At 38.2% G+C, this 22674-nt stretch overlaps 1 protein-coding gene across 1 annotated transcript in view; it reads left to right on the top strand.

Annotated features, from left to right (window-relative positions):
* Nucleotides 1–6499: 6499 nt before the first annotated feature.
* Nucleotides 6500–22674, top strand: part of LOC125245265 (uromodulin-like) — a 29715-nt gene continuing 13540 nt past the window's right edge. Inside the window, exons 1-4 of the mRNA XM_048155803.1 lie at nucleotides 6500–6954; nucleotides 18231–18362; nucleotides 18504–18662; nucleotides 20886–20984. Coding sequence (XP_048011760.1) covers nucleotides 6855–6954; nucleotides 18231–18362; nucleotides 18504–18662; nucleotides 20886–20984 — 490 coding nt within the window. The 5' untranslated portion in view covers nucleotides 6500–6854. The remainder of the gene's footprint in view (nucleotides 6955–18230; nucleotides 18363–18503; nucleotides 18663–20885; nucleotides 20985–22674) is intronic.

Below are 22674 nucleotides of genomic sequence, written 5' to 3'. Positions count from 1 at the left end.
AGGGGGTACCGGAACTTGACTGTTATCTTGTTCAGTGCACGATAATCAATACAGGGCCACAAGCCTCCGTCCTTTTTAGCCACGAAGAAGAAACTCAAAGCAGCAGGGGAAGTAGACGGGCGGATGTAACCCTGGTTGAGTGCCTCTTTGATGTAATCCTCCATGGCCTTCTCCTCCGGTACAGACAGGGGGTAAATCCTTCCCCTGGGCACTGGCTCACCCGGTAACAGATCGATGGCACAGTCCCATGGCCGGTGTGGAGGCAGCTTGGAGGCTCTTTGAGGGCAGAAGACGTCACTGAAGGGGGTGTAACAGGCTGGAATATCCACGGAGCGTTTCTTAATCGGGCTCTCCATGAAGGTGGCACAGAGGGAGAGAACATTCGCACAAGGAGACTTGGGAACAGGATTTCGCCCGTACGCCATGAGATGGTTGGGTTGTGCTGCTCTAGCCACGGGCGCCCCAGAACCACGTCAGAGGTGGATTCCTCCAGAACCAGCAGATGAATTTCTTCCACATGTAAGATTCCCACACGTAACTGAAGAGGACCCACGCACCGACTGATCCTTCTTCGGCTTAGGGGTTTGCCCGTGATGGAGTGGACTTGGTAGATGTTTGGAGAGGGCGTGGTCTTGAGCTGGAGCTGTCTGCAGAGGGAGCCGGAGATGAAATTCCCTGCTGACCCTGAATCGAGGAGCGCCACCACTGGAATAGATACATCAGCAGCAGTAAGGTTTACAACAGTAGTGAGTGGTTTCATCTTCTTAATGGAGGGAATGATAGCACTCACCATGGGACGAGGAGGACGGATGGGGCATGCAGATATGACATGCCCAGGAGCACCACAATACAAGCAGAGATTCAGGGTCAGCCGGCGTTGACGTTCAGTGGAAGAGAGTCGGGATGAATCCAATTGCATGGGCTCGCTGGCTGGTTCTGGAGGGCTGACGGGTTCAGATCAACGGAGGAGGATGTTGGAGAGTGGCTGGCCCTGGTGTTCTTCGATACACGACTGCATACACTACGCAGATGGAGAGTTGGATGAAGCGTTCGAGGCCGATGGAATCCTCGTATGCAGCGAGATGCAACCACACACTCGGTTCCAGACCCTGACGATAAGAGGTGATGAGGGCTTGTTCGTTCCATTCACTAGCAGCAGCCAGCATTCTAAATTGCAAAGCATACTCATTGACAGACATAGATCGTTGTCTTAAATTGTAAAGCTTCTCACCAGCAGACGAGTCGGAGACAGGTTTGCCGAAAACCTCACGGAAGTGCGAGAGTGAACCAAGTAAACATTGCTGTTTTGAGCTGCGCACGCTGAAGCTGAAGAGAATCAAAACCCATAAACTGAAGGTTAATTAACTCAACTGAACACATCCTAGGCTATATAAGATAATTCAGAAATGTATACAAAATAAAAATATTACAACTAGTATTTGCACGAAATCACGCACAGATGAACTTGAAGTAACGTAGTCAATAACTCTGAAACACAGCAAATAAGCCCAAAGAATTCACAACGTTATATTACATGTGTATACGATTAAAATATCATGTATATCGTCGCTGTCCGATGAAAAACATGTATGTCCATTTTGCAGATTTTGAGATTTTTCGACGGATTGAATGTCCAGGTTCATTTCCGTATACAGTATGCTTCACATATCTAAATGGCCAATGAAAAGTTGTGAAATCATGTCATCTGATTTTCACGTATATCCATTTGGTGTCAAAGCTGTCAATCACGCCGCGTATCTCCCACCCTGTGGAAGCATCTCGCCGGTCTCGTGAAGTTTCATCGAAGCTCAGCACTGGATAGCCGAATAACACTGTGAGGTTACATTGCCAAATAAACATAGCCTGGTGAGACAATGACTTTCCTTTATCGAGGTAAACGTTTCCCCCCTGATGCCAGACGTACGTCTAGGAGTGACAAAATTACGGTAGGACTGTGCAAACAAAGTATCTGTCTAGCATTACCATGTCAGTGTATTGATTCACTGTCCCTTCATAGTTTGCAAGAGACATTTAATAAATTTATAATTAATATTAAATAAACTAAGCGTATTTAATAAACTAAGACGTAGGCTATTTAATAAACTGAGCGTATTCATCTGTCAATATGAAACGCGACTTGGCCATTCTAATTAATGATCGGAAGAACGCGTATCGACCACCATTACTGTAAAATATGCACATATGTCCATTTAAACTCAATTTTGGTCAAATGTGGATTATATCATTACACTGGCAAGAATATGGTTACATGTAAAGATGCCGTACCAAGTATGACAACGCTACATTCAACTGCTTTTGAAATACGGTGTTTTTTTCACTTCCTGAAAAGTAACCGTTTTGGACATACGTGAGTTTCATCGGGCAGCGACGATAAGAAGACAGTCATATTAATGTTTTGCCTTACTTTTTGAGCCCTATGATGATCATCAGCTCTGCGGGTTATTTACCTCAACGAAACACATCTTTTATGAGATTAATCAGATATTTATACTTAAATTTAAAAATTACGCTAATGCACAAGTGAAGTTTGAACAAGTTGTGTAATTAATGTTTAACTCCAGTAGACGCGCTCTTTCCACAAACAACAACATAAAGGATTCACAACATTTTATTACAATAGTGTTCTTGTTATAATGTTATGTAAATGACAGTCCCAGCAGTTATTAATGTTGTGCATTACTGTTTGGCTGCCAGTGGTGTGGTCCCTTTTGATTGAAGCCAACAATTCCGCCGATCTAACTCCTTCGGAATCGAATAAAATTGTAGTTCAGGGTTTCTCTGATGACTGTTAAAATGGCTAATAACACAACATATACCAGATATATTGTAAACTTGTTGTGAACCTTCTGAGAGCATTTTGTTGGCCTTCTTCTGCACTTGTAGCTGCTGTCATCATAGGCTTAAACAGGGCGCGCAGCTGTGACCGGACACAAATATGGCGGCGATAACATACAGTGACGTCACATGAAACCCATGGATAGGTATAGGCCTATATATATATATATATATATATATATATATATATATATATATATATATATATAGGACATACAGCAGATCTTGTTCTTGCTTCTCGGCTTGAGGATGTCTGTCACAAGAAGAAGACGAGCTTTGCTTGCTGCACGCCAACATTCGGTGTTTCAGAATACAAAGTACACAAAGTTCAGACGTCCATGCAGCAGCACCTACCAGCAAGCGGAGGAGAAAACCCGCGTAATTCAAAAATTATTTTATTGTCATGAAATGTAGTTTTAAAAGTTTTTCAGGCGAGAATGTAGTTGTTTAAACCTAAAATCTGTGATTTATTTATAAAGATAGCGCCTATTTGAAAATTTGATCTGACGTTGTCGGAGTTGTGAGATCCAGGCGATCACCGGGCGCTCGGTGCTAATGTACCCAGCCGAGAGCAGCTGTACCTCGGCTAGTCCTTCTGACATTCGCTGCTGGCTCAGATGTCTCTGTAGTGGTTAAAAACAATATATCATTAATCTTGTGTATAATGGGCAATCATTGGTCTCATGAATTTATAATTTGTTCTCGGGCAAATAATTTTTGCTGAGGGCAAAGCTAAGTTTTATAACTTTATATATTTATTTAACTTTACCGTTGTAGTGCGCTGTACGTTTGACTGAATTGTTTGCTTGTCTTTATTTCTTATTGTATAGCTTGTCATATTTTATACTTATACTTTTATAATGGTTATTATTGATAATTAAAACTGACTTTTAACAAAAAGAGAAGGTTGTTTTGTCTTATTTCATTTTATTATAGGCTACATACAGTGAAGATATGTACATATGCACATATTTCCTGAACCACACATTAATAGGTTTCTTTTTTTTTTTTTAAATAAAAACTAAAAGAGGCAGGGTTGTGTTTTATATTTTGTTTTGTTATATAGCCTACATGAAGTGAAGATAATCAATGCACGCGTTGCCTGAACAACATTTGTGTGTGGCGCCTTGTGTTGTCATTCCCCTTGTTGCACACGCAAGTGACGATTCTCTGTCAACCAATCAACGTTCTGTAGAGTGTAGCTCCACCCTTTTGGTACGGTACTGTTGTGCTTGGTACCCCAACGAAAGGGTCCCAAAAAAGTGGTACGGTTCGGAATTAGGGTACCATTCACAACTTTTGACAATGGAAATGGCAAAAAATGCGCACCGAACCGTACCAAACTGATCCGTACCGCTCAGTGGAAACGAGCCATAAGCAAATGCTGAACGCAGTTGGACATAACGGTGTATTAGAGGTAAAAAAATGATATAAATAATGTTCGGTTTCTCGCACAAACCAATCGTTTCGTGTCTTAGGACATCAGTGTGCCGTCACGAGCCACAGGGTTTAATTTGGATTTGTCTATGCATATTTTTTGACTCTTATAAATTGTGTTACCATTCACTCGCATTATCGGCAACGGTTGGAGTTAAAAATCATTATTTGTGTTCTACTGAAGAAACAAAGTCACCTACATCTTGGATGCCTTGGGGGTAAGCAGATAAACATAAAATTTTCATTTGTGGGTGAACTATCCCTTTAAATTGGGCTTTATTACACTTTATGAAACTAAGAAAATTAGAGCTCAGCCTCGTCACATGAATTTCAAAACATTACGGACATACATAGACACCCCTTTGTTCGGTGCCCCACACACACAAAAAATGTTTTGATTTATAATAGGTGCTAACATAACTACCAGATGAATTCATTAAACTAGCTGTTCACTAAATCTGATCGGATTTCAATCAGATATGCAGAAAAATCAGATTTGGACAGTCTAAATGTAGCCTATTGTGATGGGTGACTGAGGCTGGAATCGAACTCTTGTCTTCTAGTCAACTGAACTGCCTCTTTACCACTGAGCTATGGTGGATGACAAATAACAGATGGACCCAAGGGCAGAAGAATAACATGTAGGCTTAGATGACTGAACAAAAAGTGTTTTACTTAGGAGTCCAAGTACAACAGTACAACAAAAGGGAAGCCGTGCTTCCACAGAAAAATACAAGAAACAAAAGATGAGTAAAGGCAAATCAAAAACTCAACAGACTTAGCTTTCATGGCAAGGATAACACTGGAATAGTAGGCTCAAGACTGAACACAACTGATAGAAAAAGGCATGCTTAAATAGGCAAACACAAACAAGATAATGACCCACCGGTGGGAGAAATCAAGTCCTAATGAGTAGCAGTACAATGTGTTCTACTGAGGCTGGGGCCACCAAGTGGCTGGGAGAGTCATTACACGGCATTAGGTGTCAGTGCCAGCTAGTGGTTGGGAGAGTCATTACAAGTCAGCACCAACTAGAGGTTGGGAGAGTCATGACAAGCTGGAGCCTTACACCTATGTCTTCTGAAAGCACTTCTGGAGACTCATAATGTGAGCACATTCCTTTCTCTTTCAGACCTTTGTTCACAGTTACATGCATGATTTTTAATAGTAGAATAACTTGTTCACATAAATGGCTATATTATACTTCAGTGCTTCCCACATAGACTTTACTTGGGCGGGCCGCCCAGGTATAATAATCGCCGCCCAAGTATATTTGGAGACACATTTTTGCTTTTATTATTTTTATCCTCATATACTTTTATACCTGCCCAAGATAATGACACCAACTGCGATCGATTAACTAGACGTTTCGTACCTGCTCATTATGTGTGCGTCAGAACTGTTTACTCCCTGTTTACTGTTTATTCCCATGGGTGCTGCATTTTGCAAAGTCACAAGGTGGCGCTGTTTCGCATTCTACAATCTTCAGACTGCTTCAAAGTTATTCTCAATCAATGAAAAGCACAGATTTATGCCAAGCGATTGCTAATGAAATCAAGTTGATGAATTATTACAATGTCTACTTTATGGCCTTTATATAAAATGTTTTATACGGTTGTAAGAATCTGAAGGATCAGCCTGGAATAGTACAGACATTTCAAAATAAGAGTCCCGGTGTATTTCAGGTTTGTTTATAATTAAAAGTCACACACTAAGTTTTTTCTTTTTCTTTTGGGCATTATTGGTATTTTGGTTACACAATAACTTGTTTTTAATTTGATTTCCATTTAATTCATAGTAAGTTATTGTAGTCTCCCCCACAGGAAGAAAAGACTAAGAGCATTATTTGACACATATATTATTCATTTTATAAATTTTACTAATAAAATCTGTGTCCCATTCACTGAGAGAGACACTATATGACAGCAAGGAGAACATAGGAAAATGTGAACCATTTAAATGCTGTAATTTTGCATAATTAGCAATGCATAATAATGCATACTATTAGTATGTAATTAAATGTAATAGTATACTATGTAATTAAAATTAATTTCAATAAATAAAAATACTGTTAAAAATCACACATTATTTGTCACATGTAGTAGACCATTTTTGTGCCGTGGGTAATAGGAGGATTTTTCACCCGGCTACCACCGCAAGTATATTTCAAACCTGTGGGAAGCACTGTACTTATTTAATTTATATTCTGATTAATACAAATATTCCACGCTGCACAGTTTTGGGCATTTATTATTAAACATTTTCATTTAATTCACTGAAATATTGTTAAGGTTCTCTTATTTCTTTCACTTAACTCTGTACATTACTCAAATAAAATGTTTGAATTACAAAAGCAGCTTTTTCCAGCATATGACAAATGGCACTTAGATTCATAGCTTTGTCAGAGGCAGTTGCATAATTGAATATTGTTGATGCAAGTTGCATGTGACTCGGCACAAAACAAAGAATGTTGTATGTTCAGCCAAATTTTCCCCACCTATATAAAAGCTCACACACCTCAACTCATATTTGTACATAGTGAATTGACAATAAAATGAGTTATGTTAGACACACATACCTGGACCAGAATGAAGGTTTTAGTTGTCCACATCTGGCTTCTCTTACTGCTCCTGTGCCTAAGAAACAGGAACCTGGCTGCAGGTAAGACAGACAACGCTCCTAAACTAACTTAGTGTGTATACATGCTCTGAGACAAACTACAGGGAACAAAAATAAATAAATAAAAAAAAAAAAAAAAAAAAAAACATAAAAACAAGTGCTGCATTTTCTACAACCAAAGTAAAACCTCAGTGTCTGTAAAGAGCAACTGTGATTACTATTATAATTTATTCATTTTTGCCATCGACACATAAATGCATTGTGTACATTTCATCCACTTGGAATTATAAGGTTCTATCTGTGTTCTGAGCAGTTTTGAGATATTGAGCTTCAAAGTTTTATTCATATAGCAAAATTTATATGGGGATCAGGTTTCTTTCAAAGATGAAAATGACAGAGACCCTAAATGTATTCTAAATGCACAATATCAAAATCCTCTCATATTTGTGTGGCGGGATACGGAAGAATTGAAGATTGACAACTAGCGACTATGCCACCCTGGACTCTCACCAGGGACAACACTAAAGAAATTTCCTTTTTAAGGAAACACAGGTTAGTTCACAAGGAATCAGCAGGAGATGTGGATATAAAAAAAAAAGAAATATAAATTTTATTAAAGATAAAAGATTTTACAACAAGCACAGACACAAGAAAAGCAATCACTAAACAAAAAAAACAACAACAAAACACAAATTAAGGGGAGAGAAATTAGAAATTTAAAATTGGTTTAAACAATTTAACCAAATGCAAGGGCTATCTGGGTTTCAGGGTGCAGGAGCTGAGGTGTGGCAACAGGAAATAAAGGGCACAACAAGGCCTCCACAGCAAAATCACTGCTCCCTTACACCTGTGCGTAAACACACTCACACACACACATACACGCCACCACACAACGCAACGCTCGTAAAGGACTGCCACCAGAAATCCACCCCTGCCTTAGGCACTCAAACAGAATATGATTATACACTAAACCCATGATTAAAATACCACTGGCACAAACCGTCACTCCATAAAGACAATACAGATGAAAACAAATAAAGATTTTCCCCACAGACAATAACCCACAAATCAACTTATAGATACTGAAATTATAATACCAAATAAATTAATATAAAGTAGAATATAATCACTTATTACAGTACAAACAAAGTAGGAAATCGAGTAGAAATTCACATTAACCAAGATTCACAATCAATCACTAATATAACAAATGAAAGAAAAACACCTTTATCCTTAAACAATAAACCAATACAAAAAGGAAAAATAATACAAACAAAACCTGTACCATCCATGTTTACACGATAATACTAGTTCTCTAATTCTAAAAAAAACAAAACACTTTTTGCTTCTATCTGTCAAAACATTATTTGAAGCAATAATTTTCAATAAACACTAACAGTTTACTTAAAATTTTATTTAAAACAAAATAAGTGTTGACATGCATGAGAAAGTTAAATTTAATGCTTTCTATGACATTTATTTCATATTTTACAATGAATTTTTTTCTTCTTGTTCAAGTTAAGCATTAAAGGCGGTGCTAAATCTTTAGTCCAGTGCAGATGTTAAATTTAGCCACTTAAGCTCTGCAGCACTTTTTTTTTTTTTTTTTAGAGAATTAGGCATATCTGAATTTAAAAGAACACCCTAGCCACATACATTGCAGTAAATTGATTAAAATGGTCTCATTTTACAGAAAACCCTCTTTATTTTAACACAGTGGTGGAATATTGTATATATTTTATTGTTTTTCACAATTTTATTGTAAACACAGATAAACAGTCAAATTTTTTATAAAATTTGTTATTATTATTTTTATTAAAAATGTGTAATTTAGGATTGGCTTCATCTATGAACCTGCAGAAAGTTTCTTTTGATTCCACTAGGTGGCAGTAAACAGGGGAAAAAAGAATTTTCTTGATATCTCCTTGTAAACAAAAGTTATTGAGATTTTACTGAAAGGAGGTATTGGTGCCTCGAAGCGTTCCTTTCCCGTCTCTATTTTTGATTTCTGAAAGAATTGGACATACCTGAATTAAAAAGAGCCCCTTACCCATATAAATTGGATTAAAGGGATAAAAATTGTCTCATTTTACAGAACACCCTCTATATTTTAAAATAGTAATAGAATATTACTTATATCTTTTAGTATGTATTCATAATTTTATGATAAACACAAATAAAAAGTCAGATTTTTATTAATTTTTCAATTACGTTTTTTTTTTTTTGAGAGTCTGTGGTGTAGGATCTGTTTGGTCCATGTCCCTGCAGAAAGTTTCTTTTGATTCCACTAGTTGACAGTAAACATGGGAAAAAAGAATCTACTTGATATCTTCTTGTAAACAAAAGTTATTAAGATTTTACCGAAAGGAGGTATTAGTGTCACCAAGCATACCTTTACCATCTCCATTTTTGATTTCTGAAAGAATTGGACATACCTGAATCAAAAAGAGTGCCTTACCCATATAAATTGGAGTAAAGGGATAAAAATGGTCTCATTTTATAGAACACCCTTGAAATTTTAACACAGTAGTGGAATATTGGATATATTTTATTGTATCTAATCACAATTTTATGATAAATACAAATAAAAAAAAATCAAATTTTATTTATTTTTCAATTAAGTTTTTATTTGAGAGTCTGTAATTCAGGATATGTTTGGTCTATGCACCTGCAGAACATTTCTTTTGATTCCACCAGGTAGCAGAAAATAAGGGAAAAATAATCTTCTTGATATCTCCTTCTGAACAAAAGTTATTGAGATTAAACTGAAAGGAGGTGTTGGCGCCTCCATGTGAACTTATACGGTCTCCAGTTTATGAAAGAATTGGGCATACCTGAATTAAAAAGAGTGCTCTACTCATATACGTTGGACTAAAAGGATAAAAATTGTCTCATTTTAAAGAAAACCCTCATACAATTTTATGATAAATAAAAAAAACAGATTTTTATTTATTTTTCAAATCAAGATTTGATTTAAGAGTCTGTAATTTATGATCTGTTTGGTCTATGTCCCTTTAGAATATTTATTTTTATTCCACTGGATAGCAGTAAACAGGGGAAAAAAAGAATCTCTCTTTCTGAAAAAAAATGATTGAGATTTAACTGAAATGAGGCACTGGCGCCTCACTGTGTACTTGTACTGAAAAAATTGTGAATACCTGAATTAAAAAGAGTGCCCTATTCATATATTTTAGAGTAAATGGATAAAAATGGTCTCATTTTACAGAGACCATTTTACAGAAAATGGTCTCTGTAAGACCTTTTTACAGAATGGTCTCTGTACAGACCTTTTTACAGAAAACCACCTACATTTTAACAAATCAGTGGAATAATTTGTATTTTTTATTGTATTTGTTCACAATTTTATGATAGAGATGGAGGTGGGAGGTGTGCTGGTGGCCAAAAACTTCCTTCTAGGTGCCTGGCTGACTTCTTAGCTACTATCCATCCTTCATCAGTCAGTCTAGTCTGAAAAACAAAACAAATTTGTAAATTCACATTGAAATCCTGAAATGCATGTTAAAATAATGATACATGCGCACAAATGCCTGCTAAAATAATTAAACATATGCACAAAGGTAATTCATATATACACATAACATTCACAAAGGCAATTCGCATAACCACAAAACAGATACACAAATACAAGTGCATGCAAAAAAATAAATAAATGAGCACAACCAATGCACAAATGCAAGCAATTATTAAAATATGCACGAAACAGAAACAGTTATGTAAACTGCAATTTGCGTGCAGACGAAACGTATAAAAGCGCACAAGACAATGCACTCCTAAATGCAACCGATGCACAAATGCGTGAAACAATACAAATATGCATGCAACAATACAAATATACACACGATATGAAATGCACAAAGACAACGCTTATGTGTAATGTTACTTACTCAAGATGAGGATCCTGTCCCACGCAGCTTTTCTGACCGCGTCAAAGCTAGTGTTGCTGAAAGATTCAGTCACTCAGACGATCAAGCTCCTCCAAAACCGAATTCAAACCAAAAACACCTTTTGTGAAGCCACTGTGCAAAGACAAAGTGTTCTAACCAGTTTTTAATGCAATAATACAGGGGGAAACACTGTCTGTACTCTCCAACTAGCTTTCTAGCTGAACTGGACATCCTCAGGAAGACACGCTCAGTGGTCCCGCCTCCTCAGCCTATGAATGGGCTAGGAAAGTGATCGACATGTCTATGGAGAGCTAAGAGAGCTAGCTTTATGGCATCGCAATCCTCGATGACGTCATCAAAAATCGCCGCTAACAAAGATAATTGATCCTAAGAGTAATAAACGTTTTTGGCTGCATCGCATGTTTAGATCTGCACATCTGAGACATATTACAGTGTCGTTTGGCCATACATGCTCATAGACAAGTGAAAATAGTCTAATTTTGAAGAAAACAACCTAAAGAACGAGCTGATATAGCATGTGAGGCTAGTAGCAACACGAGGAAGTAGTGATCGGAGCAGGAATATGATTCATGTATTGGCTTGTTCAAAGGAGTCATTTTTATCATAATGATTCTTTTGATAATTTTGATACTAAAACATATTGGATCGGTGAAGTAAACTAGTGATATTCTGGAGAATATCGGCAGTGATGTCTCGTGCATATACTTCAATGAGTGCGAGACATCACTGCCGTTGTCAGAGCGCGATCAGACCTCACGAATCGAGTGATGAATGCCGTTGGACATAGTGGTGTATTAGAGGTAAAAAATTATATAAATACTGTTCGGTTTCTCGCACAAACCGATCGTTTCGTGTCTTAATACATCAATGTGTCGTCACGAGCCGCAGGGTTTAATTTGGATTTGTCTGTCGTGTTTTATTTACTCTTATAGTCCAAATTCCCGCTGACTTGCATTATACCACTGACAGACGGCAGCGGTTGCAGTTAAAAATCATTTGTGTTCTACTGAAGAAACAAAGACACCTACATCTTGGATGCTCTGGGGGTAAGCAGATAAACATCAAATTTTCATTTTTGGGTGAACTATCCCTTTAACTATAATGAACATTTTAAACATTTAACAGTTTTCTTTTTATCAAATAACATCGAAATCATTTAAGATGCATAACTCACATCCACTACACCTAAACGTGCATTTGAATTTACTTAACTATAGATTTAGTTTAACAGTAGGTTTTATTACTCTGCCGGACCTGGTCACAGTCACTCCTTGTGTTTCACATGGTGTCTGCGACACTGGCTGATCCGCGTTGCTGGTGTGCAGTTTTTCAAGCATCTGCGGGCTCTTCGCTGTTGTTTCACAGTTGTTATCAGCATTTATACATTCCGCAGGCACTTTCTGTAGATGTCTGCGGTTTTGCCTCATCTCACCTTCCCCTTTCGGAGCCTGCACCACGAATGAGCGCGGTGCACTCTCTTGTGTTCTGACCTGCACTGGACCTTTCCACGACTTTTCCCCATCCAGTTTCATCAGCACTGCATCACCTGGCTTCAACACAGGTAAGTCACGCACCCCATGTCTCCGATTAAAGTAGAAGGCTTGTTGTGTTTTAGTCAAAGCGTCTCTTTCTCTCACCAACAGTCTACTTGGCCACTTTGGCTGCAAGTTTTTCTTCAATGTAGGCAGTGTCGTACGAATTTTCCTGGCCATCAACAATTCGGCAGGGCTTACCCCTGTAGATGAATGTGGTGTTACACATCAAAGCGTCGTCTTGTCTGAGGATGCGTTTGGCTACTTGGACCGCGCGCTCGGCATGCCCATTTGCTTGCGGGTTGTGCGGGCTCGATGTGACATGTTCAAAGTTATATTTTTACTTAAATGAAGTCCATGCCTCACTAGTAAACTGCGGACCGTTATCACTCATAATCTGCTTCGGTATTCCAAATCTCGCAAATGTAGATTGCAGTCTGTTTATCAGCTGCGCTGTCTTTGGCAGATGAAGGATCTCTATGAAGCGTGAGTAATAATCCGAAACAATCAGACACATCTGGCCCTTGTTCTCGCAAATGTCTATAGCCACGCGCTGCCATGGTCTGTCAGGTAGCGGGGTTGAAGTGGCTCTTTCCTTTGTGTTTTCCTGTTTTCACGACAGAACATACACAAGTCAATTTTGTTATTTATATCCGATGATGTACCAGGCCACCATACGGATGAATTTGCCCGTTCTCTGCATTTTGTCAACCCTAGATGGCCTTCGTGGATGCGCTCAAGGATGTCCTGTCTCAGTTCACTTGGAATACAAATGTGTCTGCCCAGAATTATCAGTCCTTCACTTATTGACAGCGCATCTTTCTCTGAAAAGAAGTCTCTAATACCTTCTGGTACATTTCTTACGTGCTCTGGCCAGCCGTGCTTTATGAACTTACTTACTAGTTGTAACTGTTCATCCCTTTCAGTCGCTGCTATGATCAAGCTCAACTTTGACTGTGACACAGGCAAACCGGCTATAACTGCGTCAACGTAACAGGCTATCTCTTTCGCTGTAGGTCTACTGCTAGTTGCATCATCGCCTATTGGACTTCTCAACAGTATATCGGCTACTACCAATGTCTTCCCTGGTGCGTATTCCGCGGTCACTGCGAATCGCATCAGTCTCATTAAAAGTCTTTGGCAGCGTATTGGTACCGTGTCCAAGTCTTTTTTATTAATCAATGGTACGAGGGGTTTGTAGTCTGTAATAAGGCGAAATCTGTCCAGGCCTATGAGATACTTCTCGAATCCGGCCAAGCATTCTTTTTCTATCTGCGCGTACCTGGTTTCTGCGTCATTTAACCTCCTCGAACAATATCCCACCGGCTTCCAGCTGTCTCCGTGCAGCTGTAGTAGGACTCCTCCCAGCCCGTAGCTACTCGCGTCTGCTGACACCGCCGTGGGTTTCCCTGAATCGTAGTACGCGAGAACAGGTGCAGTCATTAGAGTTTCTTTAAGCTTTTGAAATGCGCTTTCTTGAGACTGGTCCCATGTCCATGCTACAGTCCCTTTTAATAAATCAAACAGCGGCCCGCCCACTGTCGCCAAATCTGGAATGTAGCGTCCCATGTATTTTATCATCCCCAGGACCCGTTTCAGTTCACTCACATTTCATGGGGCTTGCAGCTCTGAGATAGCCCTTATTTTCCCTGGGTCAGGCCTGACTCCTCGTCTATAACGTGTCCCAGGAAATAAAGCTCCTTCTGTCTGAAGATACACTTATCTTTGTTGAGCTTGAGCCCTGCGTGCTCAATCCTCTCCAGAACGCGCCAGAAACACTTGGGTTTCGCCGTGAACGATTAGATCGTCCATGTAGACCGCAACTCCCTCTAAACCTCCTAGGAGTTTGTTCATTTTGCGCTGAAATATTTCTGGCGCAATGCTAATGCCAATGGGCAAGCGCTTAAAACAGTATCTAGCAAACAGCGTTATGAATGTAGTGAGAAGACTGCTCTCACTATGTAGGGGAATCTGCCAAAAGCCGCTTGCGGCGTCCAACGAAGAGAATATTTTGGACCCGGCGAGTTTGGCAAGAACTTCATCAGTCATGGGTAGGATGAATCGTTCCCTTTTTACATTTTCGTTTAGTCTTTTCAAGTCTACGCAGATGTGCACTTTCCCATTAGGTTTCATCACTGGTACCATCGGCGCGCACCAGTCCGTGGGTTGTGTTATCTTTTCAATAACTCAATAACTCAATAACTTTGGGAAGTAACGGTAACAGCACTCTTCTCGCAGTGTGGACTGCGTATGGCTCTACATTCTTTTTTAGATTTTTTTTACAGGTTCGGTTCTCATTGTTCCCTGTTCACCGAATGCTGTGCTGACTTGCTCGATTCTTTTAACTAAGCCCATCTCTACTGCTTGTTCTCTGCTTAGCAAATTGTTCACGGTGTCGCCCTCCATGACGTGAATTGTGAACTTGAACTTTTTATCTTTGTACTCTGTGGTTGTTTCAAATTGTCCCAAACAATTTATTCTTCCACCTGGGCTATCATATCTCGCATGTGTCTGACTCAGCTTCACTTTACTTCCAAGCGAGTTAAAAGTCTCTTCATTCATAACAGTCACGTCAGCTCCGGTATCAATTTTAAATTTTACTCGTGAGCCTTGCACGTTCAATTTCACAAACCAGTTCTCTGTGACGTCACCCCCAGTTTTGCTTACCGTTCCCAGGTAATATGAATCGTCATCGCTTGCCTGTGTGTGTGCTCCTCTTATTAACGTTACTTCATTAACTGTCCTTGAGTAACACATACGCTCCCAGTGTCCTTTCTTTTTACATTTTCGACACTCACTTTCTGCTGCGGGACATTTTTCCTTGTTGGGATGTTTCGTTTTTCCACACTTTCCGCACCGGCTGCCACCGGCCATTCTATCATTTTTTCCTCTCGCTGGCTTCTTTTCATCCCATCTTCCCCTCCTTTCAGGTCGTCTGCGTGTAACCTCCTGAACACTGCTTGGTGCACCCTCCTCCTGTTGGCTCACCATGTCCTCCGCCTGCCTCACCATCAGCACCGCCATGTCTAAGGTAAGGTCTGTCATCAGCTGCAACTTTCTTGAAAGCTCTTTATCTTTGATGCCAACCACAAGCTTATCTCGGATGTTCTCTGTTTTCTGGGCACCGAAGTCACAACTCTCTGCTAATTCGTAGAGTGCACGGATGAACATCTCTGCCTTTTCCCCCGGCCTTTGTATGCGTTGGTAAAAGCACGCCCTCTCGTGGATGATGTTCTTTTTCGGGATGAAATAGTCATTAAACTTGTTCAGCACGGCGTCAAATTCTTTTTTCTGCTCGTCTCTCTCAAACGTGAACGAGCTGAATATGTTCTCTGCCTCTGGTCGCATGGCATATATAAGGGTACTCACTTGTACCTCACCATCCTCCTCCTTGAGCTTCGAGGCTATCCTGTACCTCGTGAAGCGCTGTTGCCATGCGGCCCATTCTTGAGGTCTATCAAAGGTGAAGTTCATGGGTGGAGCGAATTTCACCATTTCTACTGCTCCACAACTTCTGACACCATGTCAAATAAGTCTCACTTACAATGGCTTTGTTGCTAAGAACTTATTTATTTAACCGAGTGCAACAGACAGAGTCTCAATCCCCATGTCTCTGGCTACTGGCTTCAAGTCCCACCCCCTCTTACTCTCTGATAAGTTGTCAATCATCATATTATCTAATCTCTATGACAGGAACCATTTAAGTTTAAGTTTCTTTTGTTTAGACAGAAAGCAGTTACTGTAATACATCTGAGCAGGATTTATTACACAGAAAGTGGGACAGATAAAATGGCTTTCTCTCTAGACATCAGTATGGCTGAAATAACATGCTAACGTTTACTATTGTAATTAAGAATGTTTTTTTTAATCTGAAAACGAAAATCAACAAAACAGTCAAACATCCATTGTTCACAGAGGAAAACGGCTGAGCGAGTGGAGGCGGGGCTAATTTGCATATTCATAGATCTGTTTATTTTAAATGAGACAAGGGTTTACAAGCTATTTTAAGGCATGAAGACATTTTTTTCACTTGAATTTTTTTTAAATATGTCATTTTGGTGATCAATGATGAGTTTTAAGGGAAAAAATAATTTACTAAAGGGGGACTTTAAGATATTGTTGATGAAATCCGATGACAGTAAGGACTGCATTGAGAGCAAAGCCATTGAATTTCTCAAGATCCATAAAGGTATAAAACATATTTAAATCAGTTCACGTGAGTTCAGTGGTTCTACCTTAATATTATAAAGTGATGATGAGAATAAACAATATCTAAATAAACAATATCTAGTGATGGTCGATTTCAAAACACTGCTACGGAGCTTTACGAATCGAATCAGTGAATATGAGCGCCAAAGTCACGTGATTTCAGCAGTTTAGCCTTTTGATTGGAGATCCGAATCCCTAATTCGAAACAAAAGATTTGTAAAGCTCCGAAGCTTCATGAAGCAGTGTTTTGAAATCACGAGATCTTGTTGAAAAGTCGTTATTTTGTTTATTTGGCACACAAAAAGTATTCTCGTCACTTTATAATATTAAGATAGAACCACTGAACTTACATGAACTGTTTTAAATATGTTTTTTAGTACCTTTAGGGATCTTAAGAGTTTGAATAGCTTTGCTCTCAATGCAGGCCTCACTGAGCCACCGGATTTCATCAAAAATATCTTAATTTGTGTTCCGAAGATGAACAAAGGTCTTAAGGCTTACGGTGGAATGACATGAGGGTAAGTAATAAATGATATGATTTTCATTTTTGGGTGAACTAACCCTTTAATAGCGCTGCTAGTTAGCGTAGTGTCTAACTATGAAAATAACTCCTGAGCAATAGCTACAGCAAAACACAAAATAAAACTGCAAAACAGCAACAATTAGTATTCCCAAATGATTAAAAAGTAAAATTTAAAGGAAATGTGATGTGACAGAGTGGTAAACGTGCCTCTGTCCCAACTTTTTTGGAGCGTGTTACAACCGTCCAAATCAAAATTTGTTTATATTTACAAAACACACATAACTTGGTCAATGAAAATCTTCTCTTTGTACTTTTGTCAGCTAAATAAAAGTTACAGAGAATTAGCAAATCACAAATTCTTGATTTTATTTGCATTTTACAAAATGTGTTAACTGTGTGTGTTTGTGTGTGTACAGGTTTGATTATACTTGTGAGGGCCAAATGTCCTCACTTAGTAAAATATTATGACAACCGACTAGTGAGGACATTCTGGTCCTCGCTAGTTGAAAGGCTTATAAATTGGCCAAACCATGGTTTTATTTAAATATATAAATATTTTGCATGTTTCTGTGCTGGGTAGGTTTAGGGTTTAGGGGTTGGGTTAGGCAACAGAAAATATCATTATCCTGATATAAATTCAATGGAAGTCTAAGCAATGTACTCAGTAATATAGTGAAACGAACATATGGTCTTGGTAAAGCCTACATTATGGGGATGGAAAAGAAATCTTTGACCTTGTGGGGACATTTTTTGGTCTCCATGAGGAAAGCAGCTTATAAATCAATATAAAATATAATAATGCAGACAGCTTTCTGTAAGGGTTGTGCTTAGGGTTAAGTTTAGGTTTAGGAGATATATATTATTTATCAGGAATAGAACAAATATAAATTATTCATCAGGAATAGAATAGGGGAGGGATAGAACAAATCAATTAATCAAGGTAATAAATTCCAAAGCTGTGATGTTGACCTGAAATCTGTCAAAAGATGTTTCTTTTTCTTTATGCTGTATATTTGGATCAACAAGTATTGCTGTTATTGATTTTGTCATGTCTTGATAATTGTAGGATCTGTACACAACTCTTTGACATGTCCTCATTGTCAGCCTCTTGGGTCTAATGTCTTTCAGGTGAGTGTTCAGTGCCCACAGCGCTCTGCTGTGACGGAGGTGAGGTATGCAAACGTGGTGGGTGTAACTGTGATGAGGCTTGCTGGACATTCAATGACTGCTGTCCTGACTACTATGAGACATGCATTCAAAGTAAGACTAAAATGTAACATTCTCAACACAAAACATCCATCCAGGAATTCTTAATAAATTTAAAAAACTGTTAAAAATCACAACACTTTAATGTCACAGAAGCTAATTCTACATCATTTTCCTCATCCCTACCATCACCAGTGAATTCACCTTTATTAATATCCTCACCATCTCCATCCATATCACCATCATCACCAACATCAACCTCACCAGGCTCACCAATTTCAGGACCATCTTCACCATCCTCATCATCTTCACCATCTTCACAAACCTCCGCACCAACATCACCCTCATCATCACGTGACTGATTTAACCATTTCAAAAATTAATTTCATTGGCTGTATCCCACATTGTAAATGTTACCCTGTTACTTACTTGAGATAACTAGGCTGTTGATTTAACATGTTATTTTGGTGCAAATTAAATCAATTATGGGGGGAAAAAATGTTAAAACTATCAACAATATTTAACGCACCCATCCCAGACCTGTATGTCATCTTACATTGCATGCAGATGTTGACGAACATGATGCAGGACAACAACTGATGAAGTCTATTACAATATAGTTATATGCCCCTAAAATTGAAGATATGTTTTATTAAAGGGGTGGTTCAGTGTTTTTTTTCTAGGCTTGATTGTGTTTTTGGGGCACAGTTTAACATGTCTTAATGCTTCGTTTTTTGAAAATGCTGTTTTTTTCATATATTTTACCTTTATTCTACACCTCTGTTTCCACTGTCATATGAACGGCTCGTTTGACTTCCTGCTTCTATGAAGCCACTCCCTCCAAAATACGCAATGTGCTCAGATTGGTTAGCCCACTTTGTTGCGTGTTCCAGGGGGCGTGTTTTGCAGGGTTTATGATGTCACCAACCTGGGAAGAAGCTTGTTGTGTCCAAACCAGTCATTTTTGTAGACATTAAACTGCCATAACTTTAAAAGACAACATATCTGTTTGCATTGAACTTTCAGCGCTGTAACTTTGCAGATACTGTTTATGCTCAAGTAGCAACATTACACACTAACTAAAGTTAAAAAAGTGAAATCGCATTGAACCACCCCTTTAACAAAGTTCAGGAGAATCAACGTTCAAATGATCTACCCAATCAGTATAAGAGAAGGCCTATAAATATGTAGCTGACTCACCAATGTTGCTCGACTGTTTTCTGCATCCCTCCACCACCCCATCTCCTCACACTTGTCTGGTTACTATCCTAACCAAATCTCCTCGGACAGCACGCCAAATACGCATTCTTTTACTCTATCTGAATATTTTTAAGTGTGAACTCGCGAAATGAGCGCAAAATTGCACCTGGAGGAGTTTTTGTCTTACATTTATATCATATGATATAGTTCAGCAATATCACACAAACTGTTTTCCGAATATCTGCACAATTACAAATATGATTATTGATTTTATTACAACAGTTAAAGGTGCAGTAGGATATCCCATTTCCGGCTGTCTTAATTTATGCAGCCTAACAATCCTTTAATGTATTTGAAAATATAAATTGATAATGTGTTATGTGTATTCCAGGTTAAAGAGATGTATTTTTAGTCAAGATTTACTGACAGAGTGTGTCTGCTTCCCAAACAATGTTAGTTTAGGTGCTAAATAGGAAAAGGATCTTCTCCCTTGATGATTTTTTTTTTTTTTTTTTTTAGATCTTGGTTTATTTTTATATTCTAGGTATTATCAACTGGCCAGAATACTGAGATCACAATAGTTGTGAAGGACTATAATGCATTAAGAGCTCGCTTTAAAAGTAATTAACAAGATTTTAAAATCTATACGATGTTTATTATTGAGCCAATGTAGTGTTGACAGAACCAGGCTAATATGGTCATACTTCCTGCTCCTAGTAAGAACTCTAGCTGCTGTAGCTTGTTTATTAAGCGTGCAGGCAACCACCCAGTAGAGCATTACAGTAATCTAGCCTTGAGGTCATGAACGCATGAACTAACTTTTTCACATTTGTCATTGAAAACATGTCGTAGTTTAGATATATCAATGAGCACACCCAGGTTCCTAGCTGCCATCAAGTGTTAGACAGTATTCTAGAATTTTTTGGTCCATTAAGTAGAATCTCTATTTTTTTTTTCTGAATTTAATAGGAAATTACTAGTCATCTCATTTTTTATATCAGCTATGTATTCCATTAATTTTGTGAATTGGTAAGTTTTGTCAGGGCGCGAAGAAATATAGAGCTGAGGATCATCAGCGTAACAGTGAAAACTAATGCCATGCTTCCTAATGATATCTCCCAAGGGTAGCATGTACAGAGTAAAAAGCAACGGTCCTAGTACTGAGCCTTGCGGTACTCCATATTGAACTTGTGATCATTATGACATCTCTTTGTTTACTGCTACAAACTGATAATGAAGCAGGACCAAACTGTTTTCAATGTGTAAATACAACGGTAATATCATCAGCCATTCTGATGTAGTGATATAACACATATGGATAGGTCAAGATCCCTTCCCTGTCTTTCTTTGCAATGGTCTTCTTCTTGTCTTTTTTAGTTTGTAATAACTGCACTGAAAATGAGGCTTGCCAGGAGAGAGGTGGTGTCTATGGCTGTGGTTGCTTGCAAGGACAAAGACCAAATCCTGAAATCTTTGGTTAGTGCTCTCACACTTGTTGTGTATTCTTACATTCATCTAAAATGACTTTTTCATTCACTCACATCACATTTTCACAGTCTACACAACTATCTGCACTGTCTCATTCTGTGGAAATAGCAGAGGTAACACTTTATTTTAAGGGTCCAGAATAATGCATTAGTTAAGCATTAATTAATGATCAACTTGTTCACAATTAACACTCTGGAGTCTGAGGTATCGCCGGCGATACCACCTCATTTTTTTCTTACCAGTGTGAAAGAGACTAAAAATACTCTGTCAATTTTGCACCATTTTAATCTGTGAAATATCTTTTTTTATTTGTATACACTCAGAGTAAAAACAAAATGTTGTGCTTTTTGCAAAATAAAGAAAACTAACATGATGTGTGATCTCTCGTCTCCCTTTGAAGGAAGTCCAATCTGATAGTTCTCAGAAAATGAACTGTAACTTTGTGATACTAATCACAAAAAATGAGACTTGTGTCTAAAGAAACATTGAAATGTCAGGTTTTAAATCGTGTAAGTCAAATCGAAAACAAAAATTCTCTGTTTATGTAATCTGTATGAAAAGAGAGCCATGTCAGGCGCCTGTGATTCAGCTCATTATCCGATACGTGCATATATCGTCACAATCTTGTATTTATTATCTTCAGAAGTGTCTATTTGCATGTTATAGCCATGGTTAGCGATTTCTGGAAGCCTCTGTTAGTTCCTGGAATGTCACATGGTATGCCTGTTCTTCATTAGGAATCATTTGTGGAATAAAGGTGCACAGAGCGCCCTCCGACTGCAAGTATGAATTGAAAACACAGTATCCAGCACTCATAGTGATGACAATAAATACTGAATAAATATTACTCCTCTGTATAGAAAATTGACATAAACATATGAGAATCCATCAATATTTCTCCAAATGTGCATGCTTTTAAGCATATTAAGAAATTACGGTCACTATAAGATTTTAAGAGTAAAACAGAGGTCAAAATGTGAAGCTTGAGTCTTAGATTTTTTTTAATGATGTATAGTTTGTCAACTGCACATTAACATTTAGGCTATATAACAAATATAGTAGCATATATGAAATGCCATAGAGGTAGGAATGTTCAGACGCTTTGTATCACAGAAATACATTATATTTTAAAGTATATTAAAATAGAAAACCATTATTTGGTTAGAGACTTGAGACTTCTTTTAAAAAACTTTAGTAATGCGTCCAATCTTTTGACTGGTACTGTAATTTAACCTAGGCCTATACAAAATTTTCTTTTATTACGTGCATGCATTAGATCACAAAAATCATGTTTTTTGTCAAGAGTGGACATTTATCCTGTTATCAGCATGATCACAGAGGGTTTTTTCACATAGCCTACCTGACTGAAAGGCCTCATTATGTGGCTCATTATGCAGGTCATTACGCAGAACTTTTGTCTTCTCAGGTGTGAATCACAGCATTATTCATGAAGATTCACGCCTCCACACATACTGTGTCTCTTGAAAAAAAGTGTCTTACAAAAACTAAATCAATATATTGTTTATATGAACGAGTTGGCAGGATAATTTTTACATAAGTTTGAAGCAAAAACTCTAGTCTACAACCTCCAATACCCAGAAGTTTTGTGAACACACATATAACATTAGTTTTGTGGCCTTATTTCAGTGACTTAAGTTTTTTGTTATTTCAATAACCA

Source organism: Megalobrama amblycephala, linkage group LG14 (genome assembly GCF_018812025.1).
Source record: "Megalobrama amblycephala isolate DHTTF-2021 linkage group LG14, ASM1881202v1, whole genome shotgun sequence".
Taxonomy (NCBI): Eukaryota; Metazoa; Chordata; class Actinopteri; order Cypriniformes; family Xenocyprididae; genus Megalobrama; species Megalobrama amblycephala.
The sequence above is the reverse complement of the archived record's forward strand: the minus strand, read 5'-3'. Positions and strand labels throughout refer to the sequence as shown.